This window comes from Exophiala xenobiotica (genome assembly GCF_000835505.1).
Source record: "Exophiala xenobiotica strain CBS 118157 unplaced genomic scaffold supercont1.1, whole genome shotgun sequence".
Taxonomy (NCBI): Eukaryota; Fungi; Ascomycota; class Eurotiomycetes; order Chaetothyriales; family Herpotrichiellaceae; genus Exophiala; species Exophiala xenobiotica.
The window spans coordinates 3,047,411-3,068,743 of NW_013562494.1; the positions used below are offsets into that span (position 1 = coordinate 3,047,411).

The 21,333-nt window shown below is 51.5% G+C and overlaps 8 protein-coding genes across 9 annotated transcripts; 4 read left to right on the top strand and 4 right to left on the bottom strand.

Annotated features, from left to right (window-relative positions):
• Window positions 1-872: 872 nt before the first annotated feature.
• Window positions 873-2,706, top strand: PV05_01190 (uncharacterized protein). The gene is made up of 2 exons (XM_013466153.1): window positions 873-1,319; window positions 1,371-2,706. The coding sequence occupies exons 1-2, from the start codon at window positions 971-973 to the stop codon at window positions 2,504-2,506; spliced, it is 1,485 nt and encodes a 494-aa protein (XP_013321607.1). The 5' UTR covers window positions 873-970; the 3' UTR covers window positions 2,507-2,706.
• A 150-nt stretch (window positions 2,707-2,856) lies between these two features.
• Window positions 2,857-4,188, bottom strand: PV05_01191 (uncharacterized protein; the record flags this gene model as incomplete). The annotated part of the gene is made up of 3 exons (XM_013466154.1): window positions 2,857-3,415; window positions 3,617-3,750; window positions 3,861-4,188. 3 exons carry the CDS (start codon window positions 4,186-4,188, stop codon window positions 3,080-3,082), a joined length of 798 nt encoding a protein of 265 aa, XP_013321608.1. The 3' UTR covers window positions 2,857-3,079.
• A 386-nt stretch (window positions 4,189-4,574) lies between these two features.
• PV05_01192 (uncharacterized protein) lies at window positions 4,575-6,836 on the bottom strand. Its single transcript, XM_013466155.1, has 3 exons — window positions 5,912-6,836; window positions 5,535-5,859; window positions 4,575-5,482 (listed from the first exon to the last, which is right to left on the bottom strand). Exons 1-3 carry the CDS (start codon window positions 6,506-6,508, stop codon window positions 4,983-4,985), a joined length of 1,422 nt encoding a protein of 473 aa, XP_013321609.1. The 5' UTR covers window positions 6,509-6,836; the 3' UTR covers window positions 4,575-4,982.
• A 135-nt stretch (window positions 6,837-6,971) lies between these two features.
• Window positions 6,972-9,742, bottom strand: PV05_01193. Of its 2 annotated transcripts, none has more exons than XM_013466157.1 (5): window positions 9,590-9,742; window positions 8,653-8,739; window positions 8,473-8,605; window positions 8,050-8,417; window positions 6,972-7,997 (listed from the first exon to the last, which is right to left on the bottom strand). In XM_013466157.1, exons 1-5 carry the CDS (start codon window positions 9,609-9,611, stop codon window positions 7,147-7,149), a joined length of 1,461 nt encoding a protein of 486 aa, XP_013321611.1. In that variant the 5' UTR covers window positions 9,612-9,742; the 3' UTR covers window positions 6,972-7,146. The 2 variants fall into 2 exon arrangements, with proteins under 2 accessions (XP_013321611.1, XP_013321610.1); XM_013466156.1 differs by having other exon boundaries at window positions 9,373-9,742.
• A 207-nt stretch (window positions 9,743-9,949) lies between these two features.
• Window positions 9,950-12,053, bottom strand: PV05_01194 (uncharacterized protein). The gene is made up of 3 exons (XM_013466158.1): window positions 11,606-12,053; window positions 10,958-11,553; window positions 9,950-10,909 (listed from the first exon to the last, which is right to left on the bottom strand). Coding segments are annotated over exons 1-3 (1,305 nt in total). The 5' UTR covers window positions 11,608-12,053; the 3' UTR covers window positions 9,950-10,202.
• Window positions 12,054-12,199: 146 nt separating this feature from the next.
• Window positions 12,200-14,009, top strand: PV05_01195 (uncharacterized protein). Its single transcript, XM_013466159.1, has 3 exons — window positions 12,200-13,051; window positions 13,161-13,631; window positions 13,683-14,009. Exons 1-3 carry the CDS (start codon window positions 12,635-12,637, stop codon window positions 13,713-13,715), a joined length of 921 nt encoding a protein of 306 aa, XP_013321613.1. The 5' UTR covers window positions 12,200-12,634; the 3' UTR covers window positions 13,716-14,009.
• Window positions 14,010-14,251: 242 nt separating this feature from the next.
• On the top strand, window positions 14,252-15,756 carry PV05_01196 (uncharacterized protein). The gene has a single exon (XM_013466160.1). It carries the CDS (start codon window positions 14,774-14,776, stop codon window positions 15,371-15,373), a length of 600 nt encoding a protein of 199 aa, XP_013321614.1. The 5' UTR covers window positions 14,252-14,773; the 3' UTR covers window positions 15,374-15,756.
• Window positions 15,757-16,850: 1,094 nt separating this feature from the next.
• On the top strand, window positions 16,851-20,788 carry PV05_01197 (uncharacterized protein). The gene is made up of 2 exons (XM_013466161.1): window positions 16,851-17,699; window positions 17,846-20,788. Exon 2 carries the CDS (start codon window positions 18,008-18,010, stop codon window positions 19,901-19,903), a length of 1,896 nt encoding a protein of 631 aa, XP_013321615.1. The 5' UTR covers window positions 16,851-17,699; window positions 17,846-18,007; the 3' UTR covers window positions 19,904-20,788.
• The last annotated feature ends 545 nt before the right edge of the window (window positions 20,789-21,333 follow it).

Below are 21,333 nucleotides of genomic sequence, written 5' to 3' on the forward strand. Positions count from 1 at the left end.
TTGCAGACCTTCCTTCATTGCACCTCTCGTAAGGACTACGCGTCAAAACACTAGCAGATCTAATCTTGGTCCAAGATCCGGGGCTGGTTGACGTAAAAACACGGTCTAAATGATCATCCCAGATTATGGAGCGACAGGTTCCTCAATGTGCACCAATACGAGGGCAACAGGCGGAATCAATCCCCTCAATACAAGAAGATACACGGGCAGGGTCCGTTTAGACTGCCCGTTTTCAGCACGTTTGCGGGTACAAGCATTCTCCGCTCGAAAGGACTTTCACAGATTCCCCAGACTCTGGCCAACTCGCCAGGACATCTCAGTCTTTCACGACAAAGAAAAGTCCAGGAGTATCACGTTGCCTTGAGACTACTGGAGCCCTTGAGCAAGACACGGCTGGAATACATCGGATGTCGAAAGGTCGAGCACAATGCAGTACGAGTACTGTCAAGCAGTATCTTCCCAGAGCCTCGTGTCTTTGCCCTATGCTCCACTTTCCCAGCTGACAGACAGCTTGCACCGCAAGGAGGGGGTCCCGGGCCGCTATTTCTCGTACCCGCTTCCAGTGCCGCCTTGACTTGTTCAAATCGCCTCTCACAAAAAGGTTATGCCAATCCAACGTTGAGCTGAGTCGTAGGTGAGTGGAGGCGCGAGGCTTTGCTTACTGCCTCTAGGAGACGGTCTAGGCTGGATTTCGTTCAAAGGTCGCACATCATTTGATGACCCATGATGACCCTTTCGACGAACCCCGAGTGTAATCCCCGGTTGTCCAACCATCCCAAGGATAAGGGCCATTTAGGCAAATCGAAGACATGTTCCATGTTTCATTGATGCTGACACCCATACGGCCGCATATGCGGGATGGTCAGAAGTATATAGAGTGCGGTAGACCTCACCTGCTCAATGCTTTTCCGCGCTTCGTCTATCCTCCGCAACTCTCTTATATCTCAAGTGACGGTCTCATCCAGTCGAAATGGCTCCGTCTGCTACCTCCGACATCGCTCCCGAGGGCGAATACAAGCCCAAGCATATTGAAGACCGCCTCTTCATCAACGGAGAGTTCGTTCCCTCGATTTCAGGCAAGAAATTCGATATTGTCAACCCCAACAACGAAAAGTTTGCCGCATCAGTCTACGAGGCCGGGGCCGAGGATGTCGACCTCGCAGTTAAAGCCGCCAAAGAGGCATTCCCTGCGTGGTCTGCCCTCTCTGCGACCGATCGACAAGGCTATCTGAACAAGTTGGCCGACGCTATCGAGAAGAACGTCACCGAGATTAGCTACCTTGAAGCCATTTCAATGGGCAAGCCGTACATCGGCGATGGTAAGTGGCTCCTCTAACCTACCCAGGGGCTGATTCACTGACATGTCTCAGCGTTCAATATGTTCGGTGTTCAAATCCTGAGATATCTTGCCAGCAAGGCCCTGGATGTCTCTGGCGACTCATCCTTAAACACGGTCGGTCATGTCAACATCACTTTGCGTCAGCCATTCGGGGTCTGTGGCGCCATCATTCCATGGAACGTACCCCTCCTCATGTTCATCAACAAGGTCGGTCCTGCTCTCGCCACAGGCAATACCCTAGTCCTCAAATCCTCAGAGAAGTCACCTCTTTCCGTGCTTGCGGTAGCTCGACTTTGCCAGGAGATCGGGCTCCCCAAGGGCGTTTTGAACATTCTCTCCGGTTTTGGCCGTCCTTGCGGTGAGGCCATCGCAAAACATATGGAGATCCGTAAAGTCTCTTTCACTGGGTCAGTCCTCGCCGGACGAGCCGTCAAAAAGGCCGCAGCAGAATCCAACTTGAAGAATGTCACCCTCGAACTCGGTGGCAAGAGTCCACTTCTGGTGTTTCCGGACGCCGACCTCGCAAAAGCGGTGCCCGCAGCTGCATTCTCTATTCTCGCCAACTCCGGCCAAGCTTGCATCGCCAGCTCGAGAGTCTACGTGCACTCCTCGATTGCCGATGAGTTTATGGAAGCGATGAAGACCACCATGGTTCACATGGGTAAATCCGGAGACGCACTGAAGGCTGGAACCCAACGAGGCCCACAAGCCGACAAGATCCAGTTCGATCGCGTCATGTCCTATCTCAACTACGCCAAGGACAACGGCCTTAAGATGCCTATCGGTGGTGGGCGTGAAGGCAACACTGGCTACTTTATCGAACCAACCATCATCGCCAACGCCCCAGAGGACTCGAAAGTCATGAAGGAAGAGATCTTCGGACCCGTGGTCTGCATCAACACTTTCACTGACGAGGCCGAGGTGCTGGACCGCGCAAATGACACCGAGTTCGGTCTTTACGCCAGTGTGTTCACCAAGGATATTTCGCGTGCTATGCGAGTGGCCAAGGCCCTCGAGGCTGGTTCTGTCGGTGTCAACTGCACGAGCCCTACTATGGCTGTCGATCTGCCATTCGGTGGCTGGAAGCAGAGTGGCGATGGCAGAGAATTGAGCAAGTATGCGACGGATTTCTGGACCGAGTTGAAGAGTGTCTTCATTGCCTTGTGAGTGGAAGCAGGCGATTCCCGTTGATTGTGGAGATCTTCCACTACGCCATTGGAGTCAATCAGTAATCACGATCATACCTGATCATCTCGAGGAAAAGTTATCAAGGTTGAAACGTCGTGCTCACAGTTTCCCATGTAGCATGAACGAACTTACCACTTCAAGATCGCCCCATGCTGATACTTTTATAATGTCCAAGTCAGTCAACATGGCCACAATTCGGATCACCTTGAAATGATTGTCCTTTGTAGATAGGTATAGGCGTCAATAATCTTTGATACTACCCCTGCTGAGTCCACTCATACCCACTGTATGCATAGCCATAAGCACTTGAGTAAGCACTGGTTACATTCGCCGTCCTCTCGATCCACAAACAAATTCTCACAGCTCGCCCCATCTCGATTCCATAATCAGAAGCACCGTTTCTATACGGAGTAGCCCTGGTCCATTCGTTCAGAGTGGTCTTCGATATTCGCAAGGCACGCATGCACGGCCACTGCCTCGATCCGAACCTACTGTAGTTATTTTCTTCGACGCCGCCACCCACACAGAAACGCCTCAAGCTCAGCTCAAAACTCACAGCTCATTCCTCACGCTCTCTTTTTTCCCACCAACCTTCACTCCTTGCTCCTCTTCGGCCTGCTTCACACACCAAGCCTTCTCGCCCTCTTTAGCACAACCGGCGGGACAATCGCCACCGTCAAACTGCCAGGCAAACAGTCCCTCCGTCTCATTCACCAACACCTCCGGCACGATCCTCGTGCGGACACTCCGACCAACGGACCTGGCGAAGATCTCTTTCGAGGGCAAGTCGATCTGCGGCCATCCATGCGCGATCAAGCTGTGCTCGCCGTGGATAGGCGTGGAGTAGATGTACTCCCTGAACGCGCCGTAAAGGATGGCCGAGGAGCACTACAACTCGCGTCGACATGGAGTCAGTAAGCGTGCAAACGACACGTCACGTCAGAACCAGGATTGCCTCGCCAAGGTCGTCGCAGCGGTTTGCACCGTGCTCAGCCCCGTCCTTTCCAGGATAAGTATTTCTAACAAGGAAGCGCTTGACCTGAAGCAAGCACAGGAATTTGAAGGGAGAAAGGAGCTTCTTGAACGTACCATTGGACAAGGCTCGGCTGTTGTGTACAAGCTCAAATCTGAAAGCGCTCTCAAGGCTTCAGCACCAGACATTTTATACTTGCCCGCCGGATCTGTTAGGATGCTGGTGCAGTTATTGATCGCCGCGATTTCACCTGCATGACCAAAAGGTGGGAATGGTTAGCCTTCGGCTCTCCGGAAAGAGCAATTCGTGGGCGTGATTCGTGACAATCGTTACAAATGCAAAGGATACAACGCAACGTACCGTGAAGAGTCGGATTCCCGAGTCCCTGCACGCTGTTCGCCCCAATACAAACCTCCTCCCCCACATAATCCCCCGAGACGGCGGCGGCGGCGGCAGCAGCAGCAGTATGATTCACAATGACCGCTCCAAACGCCGCGAACGGACACGGCGATCCGACGACCTCATCGAGCGCGCCGATAGCTCTGCGCATCCAGTATTCGCGGGTCGCCAGCGGGATCGGGTCCTGACCAAGGTGGTCGACATCGACGTCGAAGGGAATGGAAGGATGGACGGGACTGTCGACGTGGCAGGTCGCGAGATTGACCAGGGCCAAGGGCAAGAAGGTCATGGCCAACAAGGCCCCGCAGGAGCAGCCGAGCGAGGCTCGGGAAATGAACAGCATGACTGACTTTTGGACCAAGTGGTACGTTAATCGTGACGCTATACGAGGCGAGGCGAAGGGTACTTGTCAGATATCGAAACCCGAAGCAAGATGCGTGCTGCAGCAAGAAAAAAAAATGAAACGACGAACTTGAGTACAACCGGTGATTAGGAATACTAAGGTAACTTAGGAGGTGTGAACGAATACTAATAAGAATAAGAACGCACTGCATCATCGCTATCTTCCAGATACGTTCCCAGAACTCCCGTCGGTACTTCGTACTGATAGTGGAATCGAACGAGACACGGACATCGACGCTCGCAGCCTGGCTTTCAATACTACCACCTAGCTGTGTAAGACATTGGCGGATCAGGTACGAGATATCGTTTATGTGATCGCAAGTAAGCGCCTCGAAGTCATTGGAACGACAACATCCTTCTATCAGACTCTGCTTCTAAACACGTAGTTTCGGTCCATGTAAACCCAATATTGTCGGTGCCAGCACATTCTCATACGTTCGTCAGCGATCGTTGGTGGACAGAATCCTCCATTGAATATCATCATTCAGTAAAGCAGCAATTGAAGCCCTCCACGAGCCCTTCTGTCACGCAGCGAAGGATGCTGCGCCCGTATATCCGTGCTTGTGCCACTACAAGCTCGAAACCACGGCGTAGGACTGACAACTCCTATTGTCAGGGTTTCTATGCAGCGCGGACTGGCGTTGTCTGCATATGTGACTCAGTTGAATCCGAACAGCGGCTTCAATCAACGTCCTCATCCCCCGGAAGGCCTGGCGAAATTCCACTGCTTTTCCATTCGGCGTCAGATCCAACTCCTTGCTTCATCCTGACTTCAACATCTTCTGAAACGTTAATCTTAGCGTCATTCATGTTCCATTTTGGCAACATATTCATGACTAGATCATGGTAGTCGACTTCGGTCTCGATCTGCGGCACACCAAGTGTCAAGCCTCGAAGTGCGAAGATTTTCTGCACCCTTTGCTTTTGCAAAACCTTATCGCGCTTGATGGCCGTTTCCCGGGGCATGGTCTTGACGGCAAATACAGTCGGCCATTCGACGTGCTTGAAGTGGAATCTCTCGAATTCGAGAGCCGTGTAGCCGGGGGAGACCAGGATGATTTTCTGGTTGGCAAAAGGATGATCTGCATATTGTTCCAGCATTCGGGCAAATCCATTATCGGTACATGCTGCGACAAAAACTGCATGGCAATTCGGAGTGGACAGAAAGAGATGGAAGTTCTCTGCAGTGCACGTCAGGAGTGGTGAACCAAAGCGGAGGCCGCGGGATCATACCTCTGATCTTGTCATCTGCTCGTTCTTTACCTCTTCCGGCGTCGAAATAGTCAAACAGCGGTACTCTCTCAGTGAACTGGATTGCGAATTCACGCAAGCCCACTGCAGTGCTCCGTACTCTTTGCCGAGAGAGCATTCGACGTTCGGATGTCCCGAAGTTGCAAAAGACTCGTGTGATGACCTTTGACGTAACAGGTATTGATGGAGCTTGCTCCATGATGTATTTCGTAACTTCGTTTTTGATCCGTGTCGCCGCAAGACCGCCAGGCTCTATGCGAGTGCCTCCGAGCATGCGATTCTCGTTCAGGAAAATATCGTGTGACCACTGGTCTCGGAGTCAGCACGCATATCCTGGCGGGTGCTTGATCTGTACTCACCAGATAGGCGTCACCATCCACAAGAACAACCACAAATGGCTGCGCTGGAATGGGGGAGTCCTTGCTCTGGATTGTCGGCGCTTGTGATAGTTTCTCCGCATCCGTCGTACATTTCAGATATTCGAGATCGAATTGAGTTTCCACGAACCGGTTTTCAACGGCGCGGGCATGTTTAGTCATAGCATTCAGCGAAGCAGTCTCGGTATTCAATCTTGCTTGCAACTGGCTCGCGAGAACCCTTTGCCGCTTCACCTCTTGATTGGCGAAATTGAATTGCGCTTTGAGCATGGCAGAATTCTTCCTCTCCTGACTCAGCATATCCTTGAGGATGGCGTTCGAGGCACGTTCAGTTCCCAAGTCCTGTTTAAGATCTTGAAGTTGAACACGATATTTGTCGAACTGTAGGTTGGCTTGTTCACACAGGTCATATGCATAGGCCAGTTCGAGCTGGAGGTTTTCGACCTTGTCAGCAATAGCCTCAAAATCCATATCGTCAATAGCTGAACGCGATGCTGGTCGATCGGAACCTCCATCGTTGTCACCGTCGGGTACTTCGAGCTTGGGTCTGGGAGGAAAGAACCAGGAAGAGAAAGGCATGTTTGGCGACTTGAAATGAACGAGAAGAGAAGAAATCCTGTTGCCTTGCGCTGTACTTGATCTTGAGCAGTATCGGGATCAGAATTTCTTCTAGATTATACCACGACTGAAAGTTGGAAAGCACGGCAACTCAAACCATCACCGGCCGCCGTCGTAAATTTGAAATAGGCTGAAACTGTTGCGACTGTGTTAGATTGCTAAGATTGAAAATGAACGAGTTGTGGACTTCTGGAATTGACATGAACCGAAAACGCTTCACATGGCCGTGGGAAGAGCGCTGGAATGGCAATTGGTAGATCATCAACCATGAACACTAAAGGTATGGAAGATGTCAAAGTGGAAGTCATGACGAGGACGATGAGTGTAGGAGTGAAATTCGATGTCGGCGGAAGCCCGCCACAGCCGCGCACGTGATATCAAAAATTCGTCGTGAACAAGGCAAGCCGATGGGGTAATCGAAAAGCACAAGTTTACCACTGGGAGTCGACTAGCTGGACCACATTTGATTGCATTTTCGACAGCTTCAAGCTGTCTGCTAATCAGTCCGAGATACTGCATGAATGCGAAGTTGCTGGAAACGAGCCATGGTCTGGCCTTGGATCACAGTCAATCTCGCCCCATGGAGATTGCCGACTCATTCAGAATCCTCTTCCACTAGCAGCCATCCTCTCGAGACTGGGAACGGCATTGAAATTGCCAACGCCCATACCTCCTGCCATAGCTCCCATGGCGCCTGCATGCATTGTTCGATTGCCCATACTCGGTTGTTCTTCCAAATCCTCGTACCTCAGGGTGTAGATTCGGCGGACCTTTTTCCATAGTTTTGTGTCCCACCAGATGTAGTAGCCTTGTTCGCTGACTTTGTCCTCAAGCAAAACAGGGCTGGGAGATGCTTCATCTCGGGTGAGCCACTGTTTCTCTCTCATGTGATAGCGCCATTTCCGAGCCACCAACTCTTGAGCTACCAGCATTTGCGTGTAATCTCGGGGCATGGTGTAGAAGACAAAGAAAAGCGTCTCGTCCATGAATCCGTTAATCCGACTCGACAGAGGTGCGATTTTCTTGACCGTGTAGCAGTCCGGTACGCTGTATTCCGAATCCAGTGGTCGCAGTGGTTGAGCATTATGGTCAGCCCAGGGACCAGGATATGAAGGCAGTAGTGGTTCTTGAGAGCTCATGTTGATTCCAAGAGTCGATAAATCCACCCCTCTCATCAGGCTTCGACCCGCTGGTGTTGCGTTATCTTGCTCCGCGATGTACCCTTTCATGCCGAACTTTTCTCTGTCGCTCATGCCAGCAAATATCATTTCAATTGACTGCTCCGGTCTTGCACCTGGTTCTCGGTCGCCAAACATACTTCCCGCCTGTAGTCCTACAGCTTGCGAGGGAGAGTCTTGCGAAATGTCCTTAGCCTGTGACCGCCCGTCCTGCCCTAAAAATCTATCTTGTCCGATTGGGGCATTCATACTTTGTGACATTGGTGAGCGAGCTGAAAGCGCCGATTAGTAACAGAGACAGTCAGGGCCCAGAGCAAGACCTACATATTTGTGCCTGGCTTGAAGGAGACGTTACTCTACTGGGGTCACCAGAGGCAACATCATTCTGCTGATTTGGTCTCTGGACAAGCCCAGGAGGCCCATTGGGTAGTTGGCCTGTTCGTCTGGGGGGTTGTGAAGACTGCTCGGAAGAGTATTCCATTGGAGCGTTCCTCGAGTAGGTGTCTGTGGGATAGAAGCCCTCTCGACCACCACTTGGTTGTTGCTGTTGTTGTCGAGACGATATTTGAGTTCGAGATGATTGCAGTTGCTGTCTCAGAGCTTGTTCGTTCTGGGGAGGGCCAGTCTGCCAAGCACTGGAGCCGACATTGTGACTCTGAGATTGTAGGCCGCTGTTGTTGAGACTGGGGAATCTATGGAGACAACATTAGCCACTTGACAGGACTCATCCATATATGGGCCACTCACGAGGAGGCTGAAAGGTCTAGAGGAGCGCTCGATCTTGAGGCCATGGCTTGGGCCCAGTTGTCTGGAGCTACAGGCTCTCGGCTAGATTGTGAAGCACTCGCTGCACTTGCAAGACCACCTTGGGCCCAAGTACCTATCATGATTAGCCACTTGGGATCGGGATAGTCATGAACGGCGTACCAGGCTTGCTTGCAACCATTCTAGGATTGCCCGCTCCTCGATTTTGTTGGTTCATGTTATTTACAGCTGACGGCGGTCGTGCTTGACCTATGGACTGTGAATTAGCATTCATACATAAGGATGTCAGTGAATATGTGCAGCAACAGCGGGACAAAACAGTCAACGATCCAAGCAGGACACCGATTCTGTGGCACTATCTCCTAGGCGGCTCCGGGCGGCTAGGGCTCTTCGGATCTCGATATCCGGATGAGTGGCCTCTGAAGCGAACAATGCGTCTTGATCCGGATTACGGTCCAGGAGGAGACGACTCTCAGCAAGGCGAGCGACATTTGAGCCATAACGTCCAGAATAGTACTCGACTCGAATAACAGCGTCCGATCCTTTGAAACCGCAAGGCTGAGTTCGTCCTTGCAAATTGTTTCGTCGCTGTTGTCTCTCGGAACCGAAGCCGTACGGAGAACTGTGCCATGATGTCTTATATGAGCACTTCTTCCGACGACAAGACATGGTGGTGCACCATTCGAAGTGGTCACCTTCTCAATATTCTGAGGCGGGCTCTCCGATCGCAGATGATTCATCCCTAATGTCTTTCTTTGCTCAGCCCAGGCCAACATAGAATGGCTTCCCCCTCTTCCCTTCCCAAGTTTCCCAGCCGGCGTCCGTAAGAAGGGAGATCGCAGGGGTTCGAGGACGGTAGTAAAAAGCCGCGTCTTCACGTACGTTGTGTCTGTCCGGGTTGCGCTCAGGAACGACGCTATCGCTCACTCAAGGTGCGAGTCGCGGTAGATTAATCTTCCGTTAAGAGCAGACCGCTATGTTGCATTCGTGGAATTGTAATAGATCGGTGCCCATGCCTTGCGCATTGCAGTTGTCCTTTCGCAAATGGTGCTGTGTGCTTGGAATGGTGTCGATCAGGCCTGAGAGAGAACAAACCTACCTTGTCGATTCATTTCCAGCATCCAATTCTCCTAGCAATTGCTTGCCTAAGAACACGATTGTTCTGGCAAAGCTACTATTGTCTGTTATCCGTAGAGAGTGGTGGTAAACAACGACGATGGTCTCTTAGTCTGCCTTTGATTCACTGCGGCTGCGATTCAGGTCCCAGTTGCGCAGGTGGACCACAGAGGACGATTGGCTTGGCAAGAGGAGTAGCAGTAGGCAAGTTGGATCGGCCTCACCCAATGCCTTTCCCCTAGCTCGTTTGTTAGACCGCCTACGAAGCCTATTTTCTAAGCCTCGCCAGTCTGGAGCAAAGCCCATGCATGCCCATGAGACGATTTTAGAGTGCTTCTGAGCCACCAAAAGTACGTTGCATTTGTTCTCCTTAAGCGAACCGCTCTAAACTCCCTAAGGCCAACGAGTGATGGGAATGGGAATTATGATGGTCATTTTAAATGCACATCATCATCCTGCTAACATATGCAACGCATTCTATCTAGCATATGTCACATGCTCGCGCATGCAAAACTTGGTATATTGAAGGGCTGACTGAAGCTTCTTCAACGCTGCAAATGCTTTCCCTTATCCCTGATGATCAACCAAAGCGTTTCTCATATCAGCAGCCCGATTGCCAACTCCACATTGCCATCGACCTGTCTCAGAGCTGCAATCGCCTCCTCTCGTGTGAAGCCCAGTTCGATAATCTTTGCAATGGACTCTTGCGTTATGGGCTGTGACTGGCCAAAATTGCTTGAAGCTGCCGCCGGTTGTGGCGAGGACACCTGCGCCGATGTAGCACTTGGACCTGCGTTCGAACTACTGCTGGCCGATGGTCCTGCAGCTGGCTCGACTGTACCGGTTGTTGCACCTATGGTGGTACCGTCGGGTCCTTCAACCTTTGGTTCATGCTCAAGGATTTCCTCCATCATCTTGGGAATTTCGCTCTCAGGTAAGAATGGGATCTCGTCCTTTTGGACCCGTAGACAATTCTTTTGAAGGTCAATGCACATTTGGTGCCGCTTGAGCATGTCGAGACCCAGTAGCAGATCCACGTCCTTGCCCTCCATGACCGTGAAACTGCTGGCCAAATTGTATTGTCCAATTTGAATATCGGCTGAATGCACCCGCCCAAGAATTGTCGCAGTGCCGACACCCCTTGCTATTCCACCATATCGCTTGTCAATTAGCCGCAGTATTCCACATCGTTCGGCAGCGGCTGGAGACATGATCGTTGTTTGGGCGCCAGAGTCGACGAAGGCTTTGATAGGTGTGCTATTCACCGTGACATCGATGTAGAGCATGGTGACTCTGCCGAATGCTAGGATCCAGTCAGCCTCATCCGTTTACATTCTTAGAAGGGTCTTACATTCTGGGTTTTCCTCCATGGCCTTCTGGAGGTTTTCTGCAACGCGCTCTTGCCGTATCATTTCTTCAATCTTCTGCTGTGCTTCCACGTTGAACGGGTCTGCTTCCAACAACGCAATTTGTTTTTCTTTGTCTCGCTGCGATTGCTCATATTGTATTTGCCTGGCAGTCCAGAGATCATGAAACTTTTGCCGGTCGGAACACGCAGCTGCTAATTCGGGATCCTGTCTTTGACACTCCGCCATCATGTGTGAGTCGCCCAGGAGACGCAGTCTTAGCTGTTCAGGGTCGCTGCCGCTTCCAGCTCTCCGCGCAGGCTGACCTGAGGTGTTTTCTGGAGCAGGCCGTCTTCTTTGTCTTGTCTGGACGGCCATCGCCACCACGTCCCCCGCTTGAACGTTCATTTGCGTCAGACTTATAGAGGTGTCCGTGACCGGTCGCCCATCTTTAAGAAAATGCTGCGCGGAGGGAGGAACGTTGATCTCGGCTTCGATGAAGGCTTTGATGTCGTTGAGGCTCATGTCCGGGCTCACGTCGAGACTGAGGAAATCGGACTGTAAGTCAACATCAGAGGCGACGATGGATATTGATATGCGCCTAAAATCCCGTCAGCATTCTACAGGATCGTCATTCAGCACAGTATGCATACATCTTGTTCCAGTGGTGAATTACAAGTCGAGGCTGGACTAATGATGATCAGGATGATGGAAGAGATATAGCAAACAAGGGTGTCCTGGAGATATGTCGACGGTAATGTGTCAGTAATAGGAAGATGAACAGTGATAGTGAAGAGAATTATGCAAGGATATCTTGGACCACTTTTTCAAAGCAGTGAGTGATCTCTCATTATAAATTTGGATGGATGTTGATGGAAACACGATCCTCAGGCACAGTGACAATGACGCGCACCTCGCCGCTCAATTGCGCCTCGGTGGCTATTAGCGTTGAATCTGGGGAGCCCATTTTAAGCATAAACATGGCGGTCACGGCGGTCCAGACGTTGCTTCTTAGGGCAAGTAATCCCCTGTGTGCCAGGCGGCGCTCCAATAGATACCTGTAGAAGGTTTGATAAATGAAATGTTCATCTGTATCCCAGACCTGGCAAAATGCCCCGATCGAGTACAGAAGCTTAGACTACAGTCTCGGTTACTACTTGCACAAGCCCTGATTATCTAAAAGGGAGAGCGATAGGCGACTTTTAGGGCCTTTACCCCCACGAAGCTATGTGACTCTGCCAACGGTCTGCCTCGATCTTTAAAGGAAAACTCTAGTCTTGTCGCGTGCCTTGTCACATAGTCGCAAGGGTTTGTTCTTTTCCCATCAAGCCCAAGTATCTTGGACTTCGAACCAATTTTCCATCCTTGTTTCACAAGCCGACTGTGTTGCTGCACTTTTGTCAGGGCGACTACTGAATTTGCCTTCGCCACAGACAAATCTGGATCGATTCCTCCTTGAAGACAACGCGTTGTGGAAATTTTCTCCTCTACAAACATCTCGTCCGACGTTCTTCTTTTAGGCCTTCCGTGGGGAATCAAGTACGGCATTGTGACAGTGAGACAGCACCAATCTCTATCCACCGCAGCGATTCTCTTCACTACTAGGTAGGGACACCTGCAGGATACACGCATAAAGGCGCCAACTTCACAGCCAGTCAAGAAGTCGGCCGAAGCAAACCATCATGAGCCAATCATGGACATCGAACCAGCCGGAGAGCACTGCCAAGGTCGAATCCCAAAAAGGTCAATTTTCACAAGACGAAGATGGCTTTGTCGACATTCAGCACGCCGACGTCGATATGCAAGATACCGAGTCGGATGATGCTCCACACTCAACATCTGCGCCTCTCCAACTTCAGAGATACAGCAACAATCTACAAGATCCCGAGGACGATTCGGACGATGACCATGATGCGATGGCGAATCATCCTTTACTAAGTATGCTTACCGGACGTTTGGGTGCGCGTAGGCGAGGCTCCTCGCACGAATGGGATCGCCTTCATCCTGAGAACCAAGCATTGTCGGTTGCTAATGCCGATGAATGCTCCTCTCTGGAGGAGTCGGTCTTTCCGCCTGAGGAAAGGGCGAGCCGAGAAAAGGTAAGAATGCAGATTCACCATCCACGGATGGCGATTACCCTTGTGCACAGTACTGCGCATAGCCTCGAATCTTCAAGCCGCAGCATGCAGACTGACAATGTATCTCCAGTTTCATTACCGGCTCACCAGATGCCCGGAGTTGAGCTTGGGATTATTCACTCAGCCCACAAAAGCCGAGGCGGAAAGCTCGTCCAACCCTCCCAAACGGAGGTTGATGGCCCATATCGTCTCTACACGAAGTCCTGCACCCAGTGTGACTGAGGCATCAATGCGAGTCCCCTCCAACTGGAGATCAAGGAGGTCTTCTCTACCATCCAGCACTGATGACGAACCCGCGGGCCATCAAGATATGGGCGGCACGATTTGCCTTCACTCACTCGCAGTTGCTCCCGAGTTCCAAAAGCTGGGCCTGGGAACGATCTTGATCAAAGCGTACATTCAGCGCATCAAAGACGCCAGATGCGCCGAAAGAATAGCTCTGCTTGCGCACGACCACCTTGTCCCGTTTTATACGAGTCTTGGATTCGAAAACATGGGAGTTAGTTCAGTGACATCTTGTGGTTCCGGCTGGAACAATATGGTAAGTGGAAACGTATTGCGTTAAAGCCCTGACAGTCGCTGACCGACGCAGATACTTGAATTTACTCAAGAGGATGACGACTAAAGCAGTTGACATGCTGGATGAAACTGCGAGTATGTCGTGGGAATTGCACAGCAAAAGTATTCGGGCACTCTGATCTCGTTGACAATGATTCGGTCAATGATGGGATCGTATGGCTGGAAAGACCCGGTCGGCCGAACCGAATCACTCTTACACAGTAGTGACCATGGACCTTAGACAGCTCAGACAGACCGCTGTTCTAGATAAGCTAGGCACTGCTAGGATAGTCAAGAGCATCGAGGAATGAGCAGCCGAACCAACGGGACATAGCAGTATTATATGACCATGATGTTATTATGCCTTGGCCGGTTCATTGATGGCATTTGTCCTGTCGATGATTGGCTGGCTCAGGAAACCCAACTGAGGGCGCAAACGAGCATGGGCCTCGCTAGCCTGCACACGCTGCACCAGCCCAGGCTTTCTCACGCTTTCTGTGCGGGATGTTCAGTGCCACTGCCACCCAACTGCGCACCTTTGACTGGTGCCCGTCTCGCCTGTCTCGGTTTAAAACTCCCGGTTTCTCCCATCCTCGTTGCATTGCCCGCCCGATCTGCAGGTGACGAAAGTTGTGAACCAACTCCTCTTACATCGTTTCTATTCCCATAAATGTCTTCTTTGAAAGCTGAAGGCCCTCAGGGACAACCGTGAGAACCCTTTCTGACTCCTCCTACCACGCCGAAACCCTCCTTGAATTCCTCCATCATCGTTGCCGGAAACCGGGACTCATCTCGCATTTCCCTCCAGCCACATCCTCTTCGGCGATCCGGCCTGCTGCACGCTGCTGAGAAAGCCTACTACCGCTGGTGTTGGCCATTCCTAGTGGCTGACAAGATTCCCCGATTCATTGATCGTCCGAGAAGCGCGCATACTGCCTCTGTGGGAAGAGAGACAATAGGGTAAAAGGTGGAGGACATACGGAAGAGAGCGGCTTCGTCCATTACAGGGCCAGGCCTGCCGCAGGCCACCAGTTTCTGAACCTCGAAGCTGTATAAACTCGCTCGAAGTTGAGGCCGCCCTATCTGGAACATTCCTCTGACCTTCGATACGGCACAGAGTCGCACATGATGCCTACCAACAGACCCTTCTTCGCCAATTTCTTCTCTGCTTTCCGCGCCCGAACCAATCCTACATTCCAGGCCAAATCCAGTTCAACATACGACACTGTATCGCAGGGTACGCTCGTAGCAGCGGCGCATGTCTCCACCACGAACGCGACGGTAACCTCGTCAAATACCAGAACGATCACCACCAAGTCGACAGGGGATGCATCCGCTTCCTCACAACAAGCCTCGCAAACAAAACCCTCTTCACCATCGCCTCTTCCCTTCGCCTCGAACCCAAGTTCACATCGCTACGCTCCACCGTTATCAAGATCGCCTGGACCCAATTCACCCGGCGGTCCCCATTCTCATTCTCATTCCCATACCAATGCCAACCTCTCCATGTCCCCACCAGGCACGTCAACTCCAATGACACGAGGCAGGCAGAGAAGGGGCAGTGACAGTTCCAATGCATCGGGTGGATTTATTGATGCTTTGGGGCCGGAAAAATGGTACATCGGTGGCCGCAACGCTGGTGGTGAAGAGACATTCTACAAACTGGGTCTGGTAACCGGAAGCACGGGTAAAAGAGTGCGCAGCTTAGACCGCTTGAGTCTGTGATCTCACGACACCTCGGCCGTTATAGGCAAAGGATGTGCAATTTGATTTTGTGGTGCGTTGCACATGCCAGATCTGATGGGCATAGTACAGAAGTCACCCGGACATGGATATTGGTAGGGAATCCCTACATGACCTACACTGTTGACAGGAAGTCGAGACATGTCGGCTGTCGGGCGCTCCTGACCGAATCGTGATGGAGGCAGTCGTTCAAAAACCGTTGAAGGTCGACCGAAAAGGTGCCATTTTTGCAGATACGAGTATAGTCTCCAGGTATCGTTCTGGACCTGATTCGCTTCGTGAGGAACGGAGCAGAGATGCATGATTAGATCTACATTTCCATGTGGCGCTGTTGACTACACGCGGTTCTGATAGATCATTTTCCATTTCCGATTTTTGCCTCTTAACTTGCATGAGCCCAGCCCAAAGCCTTGGACGGCATGCCACCCACCTGCCTCTCCTGACAAGACCCTGGTCGAAATTCTGGATAGACATTCTGTGTTACCACACTGCCGGATCTCAGAAGAAGGATGCCTGCCGCGTCTGAGAAGTCTGAGAAGTCTATCGATGTGCTTTTCTGAAAGCACCGGCGTGGATCTAAGAAGAGGCTGCAGATGTTCATGGACTTCGGATGCGAAAGACAGCGTTCGGATATGGGGGGCGAAAGACTGGGAACCATCTCTCCATCCATCATCTTGGCCACCATGTCTTTCCCTAGTACAGCCCTCGTACTGGGTACCTACTCCTGTGTGTCTTGTGTGGAGCGGATTGCGGCAAAGGTCTCCGGCCACTCGGGACCACCAGTAGTACAGCAGAGGAGATCGTCGATGTTGACTGCCAAAAAATCCAATATTTACATCAGTTTATCAGTCACTTGCTTAACCGTGACAGATTGACCGATGCGCCAAATGCTCCTACGAGTCGCCGTTGTAATATCATTCTAGGAACGCCAGTAACATACCTTGCTAGGTATATGTACACTGTAGGCCTAATTAGGGCACTCAGCAGTCAAAAGGTAAAGCCAGCATTCAGCAATCAATGCTGACACTCGTGGGAGGTGGGAGGGACCACGTCATAAGGACAAGCGAAACGACGTTTAACGGTTTAAGCGGTGTGGATGGCAGTTTATTGGAGCCTCAACTGCCACCATTAATCTATGATTGTCATTATTACTGCGTCCACACTGTGCTCGTCCATGATGGTCCCATTCTCCCACGATGCCCGCCAGATCCCGCGCCTCGTGTTTTGAAAGCTTAGTCCTAGTAGTGTTTCCAGCTGAACCACTTTTCATTCATCCCACTCGTTTGTTCTTGCCTGTGCTGAGCTCAAAACCTGGCCCGGTTCAGTCGGTCTCGCTGAGTCGCTGCACCTACCAGTGACAGTCCTTGTACTTGATGCGCCGGACGTCAACTGTCGCTCTCCCGTTGCTTCGGCCCTGTTTGCAACCCACCAAACGTCGTGGCCATTTCCACACGAGTCCGTTGCCTTCTGCCGAGTAAAGCACACGAGAAGCTCTCTTTTTTCCCTTCTTTTCCTTCAGAATGGCATTCAACTCATCCCGTCCCAAACGCTCTACCCGCCGCCCCCTGATCTGAAGCGCTGGCTAACCGATTCTGACACATCTGCATACGGTACCCTGCACACGAAGAACACCCAATTTGCCGGTTTCTACTCTCTCGTTCCAAGTGGCCGATCCCCGAATCCTGGTCACTTTCTGAACCCGGTTTGATCGTCCAGGCACCCCCTGCGCCATTTCCTGGGCACCTCGATAATCTCTCCCGCGGTCTGGACGTCCGGCCACTGCGAGGCTCGAATTCACGATCCCCGTTTCTGGTCCTTTGCGAAAGCTAAGGGTGCAGGAGAGCGCCCATCTACGCAGCGGCCCGTATATCAATAATTCCTAGAGCGCATCAAACTTGGTTTGGTTACCATCCACTACCGCCAGCCTGACACTTTGCGGCTTTCACGTCGAACATAGTAGCCACCTGCAGCGGAGTCTCCTGTCTCCAATCTGCTTCAGCCCAAGCGCACGCACAGGAAGGATAACCATCCGGATTTCCAAGCTATTTCCTAGCTGCTTTCTGGATCCCGATCAGATCCTTGTGCGACACGTTTCCGGGACCGCATCGAATTGATCTTCAGGGCAGGAACTTTACCTGTCTGGACTACGCAATCCTTACACCATTGTTCTGATCCCGACTCAACCATCGTCACACAGCTCCTCCTTGGGTATCGAGAAACTGTGGATCGTGCATGCTGAGAAGCATGTCGTCCCGTCGGCGCTGCCCGTAGCCAATACCCCAGACACGGGTGGCCTGGTCCTTTAGTGGTGAGTCTTTCATGTTTGCTCTGTCTCAAATCTCTTATCCATCAGCCCATTGTATTGTTTTTTGCCCTCCCGCCCTTCATTTCCCTCTGCGCGCTTCCAACACCCGTCGATCTTGACCGCGAACAATCCTACTCACCACAATGAAGTCTCGAAAGCGTGTAGCAGTAGACCGACTTGAAGACGCCATACCGCCAACGGGTGGAAAGGGCATTTTTCCAGCCTCGCAGGTCACCGCCCTAGCCGCGGACACTAATCTCAGTCCACCACCGAGCCCGACTTCGCGTCAATTTTTCCGGAAACCGAGCGGCATGGAACGGATATTTGCGCTGTCGCCCAAGCCCACGGCGGTGTTGGACAAAGAATTGCGCATCATAGCGGCGTCTGACGCATATCAAAAACTATTCAATGCCGATCCGGCTCTTGGCAAGAATCTCTTCGACGTGGTCGGCAAAGTGCTTGCTCCTACGGACTATGCGGTGATTGTCAGACTTGTACAAGACGCGATAGACACACGCAAACAACAAAGGTCAGAACCTTTGCTAGGAAGTACGCTCCCGGGCTATTGGCGCATCGAGATCATACCAATATACGATGGTGATGAGCTATTGTACGTTGTCGCAGAAGGTCACGATGCTACCGAAGAGGTGCAACGGCAGCTACAACATTACGCTCAGCTGTCAGTCGCCGAGACGTATCAGATCCTCGTCAACACTCTTCGAGATTACGCCGTATTTATGCTCGACCCCAGTGGCTGCATAGCAACCTGGAACACAGGCGCCATGCTCTTGAAACAATACACCCAGGATGAGATCGTCGGCAGACATTTTTCAACCTTCTACAGCGAAGAGGACCGGAGGGCTAAGAAACCGGAACGGGAACTGGAGATAGCCTTGCGTGATGGCAAGGTGGAAGACGAAGGATGGCGCGTTAAAAAAGATGGCTCACGGTTTTGGGCCAATGTCATCATCACCCCTATTTATCGTGATGGGGAACTCAGAGGCTTCAGTAAAATCACAAGGGATCTCACAGAACGAAAAGCAGCAGAGGCACGCTTGATCGCCGCGTACGAGGAAGCATCAAAGTTGAAGTCCGACTTCTTGGCTAACATGAGTCATGAGATTCGAACGCCAATGCATGGCATGCTGTCTGCACTAGGGCTCCTGAACGAGACCGGCCTGACGACGGAGCAGAAAGAACTCACTGAGATCATCGACGAATCCGGCGCCGTACTTTTACAGGTCATCAACGATATTCTCGACTATTCGAAGTTGAGCTCGGGTTCTTTCTCAATCAGCACGGACATCATGAATGTTGCCGATATTGTCGCAGCTGTACGGCGATGCTTCAACATCGGTTCGAAAGCGGATTTCAAGTTCGAGGTCGAGCTGGACCGTCGCTTGCCAACCTTCGCTCATTGCGATCCCCTACGCTATAGACAAGTTGTCCAGAATCTGGTATCAAACGCCATCAAGTTCACTGAGCGTGGTTACGTACGGGTCAAAGTGGTGGTTGCAGACGAAGATGAATCCTCGTATAACATAAGGACCGAAGTGATTGACACAGGTATCGGCGTGGCGGACGGGACCGAGAATGTTTTATTCACGCCGTTTGCTCAGTTGGACAACTCTTCTACCAAGAGATACAAAGGCACCGGACTGGGTCTATCGATCTGCAAGAGCTTGGCGGAGTTGATGGGTGGCACTATTGGCTTTGCTCAAAATCCAGAACAGCGAGGCAGCATCTTCCATTTCACCGTGAAGATGAACAAAATTGACGCAGCCCCTGTACCGCCGCGAGATGTCACCTCGCCCGATGTGAGTCTCAAAGAGTTGGCCCAACACAAACATTTACTTCTAGTGGAAGACAACGCGATCAACCAGACCATCATGGTGCGGCAATTGCACGCATTCGGCTTTGAAAAGGTAGATGTGGCCGGCGATGGAGCAGAAGCAGTCCACTTGATCAAGTCAAAGCCGCTCACCTACAGCTTGGTTTTGATGGATATCAGTATGCCAGTGATGGATGGAGTCACCGCCACGAAACAGATCCGGGCTCTCGGCCATAATGTCCCCATCATTGCCATGACTGCAAACGCACTGAAAGGCGATGAGGAAACATATCTTGCAGAAGGTATGAACGACTATGTGGCCAAACCAGTGGAGAAACGGGTGCTCACCCAAGCCCTGCTGCGATGGTTGCGGTGACACTTGTGGCTGTGGTGGGACCAGAGCTTACCAAACATTGCATTTTTACAAGTCCTCCGCCTGCCAACAAGCAGATTGCTACAACTCGGTGTGTTTTGCCGACAGTAACGGCGCTCTCGGGTGGTTCGCAGCATAAAAGGGTCGATCTTGCAAGGCAGCATCGGCTTGGCTTGCATGTTCTGGGATCCCTGTCCCTGGTACATGGATGGACACTCTGCTAAACTTCACCACTGAAACTCTCGTCGTTCCAGCATGTGCTGCTGCCTCACTTTCGTGCGTTCTCTAGAAACTGGAGAAAGACCGGAACAATCAAGCAGGACTTAAGAGTGACAGAATACTGCTTCGTGGGTGGGAAAGAGTGCATGAAAGTATCTGGCAAGCCCTACAGCCGGCGTGCGGTGCCCCCCTTGGTTGCACAGGGCAATTTAAAATAACCCGAACAGTGTGAGGATCTTAACCAAGAAGATCATACTCCTGCTTAGCCAAGTCCCTCGATGAAGTGATGAGGGCGATATCGAGAGCATTGCCGAAAGTAGTGCTACTGCCATACCTGACACGGGAGGGAAATATCTGGTTAACACCCGGATATTGAAATTTGTCAGGAGGCGGATTTTTACGTTCTACTTATGACATGGAAGAGCCGTCGACAGTAGGCATTTTGAGCGTCGCCAACTTCATACTTTACTCCATTCGCCCACAATTAATTCCAGGAGTCCTAATCCCTGGCACCTGGCCACGAGTGACGTTCTAGTTCAAAACTTGGTTCTTTGCTCCTGTCGCCTCACCAATCAGCTGTAATGATGCTTTGCTGAATAATTGGTGACATGAGCACCAGCCAAGCCTGATTTGCTTCTATTACCCAAGCCTGAAGCTATCCGGGCTGGTTTGACATTCAGCTCTTGTTCGGTAGTAGCTGAGGACTGTCCATGGCGCTACAGCTACCGCAGCCAAGCGTGATCGGTGCAGTTCGTTCTTGTCGTTTTATTTACTCGACAACTCGAATCAGCAGTTCAAAATGTGGCTTTCTTCACAGGAAGAATGCAAGAGGGTTCAAGATACCGAAAGGAGTTTCTCTTTGTCAACCAGCCATTGTCTTCTGATTCACGTTCTCGAAAAGAGATCGAGCTTCAAGATGCGGCTACGAGAGCACACGCAGCGCGCCAGTCCAGGCCAGACCGGCGTGCCTTCTCTTCCCTGCACTTTGTCAAAACGAAAAGCCACCCAGACCATAAACGTCATGATCGAAACGCTCCAGAGATTGACGATGATACAGCTCCGTCCCCTAGCTCATCGAGGCCCGCGGCCAACCTTTGTAACAATCGCTGGCAACCACAGACTCGCATGATACCCGTGCACCAAGGATGGTTAAATGCGCCTGGTCCTGGAGATTCGACCCTCCTTGGTCAAGGGATTACAGATCCCTTTCAGAC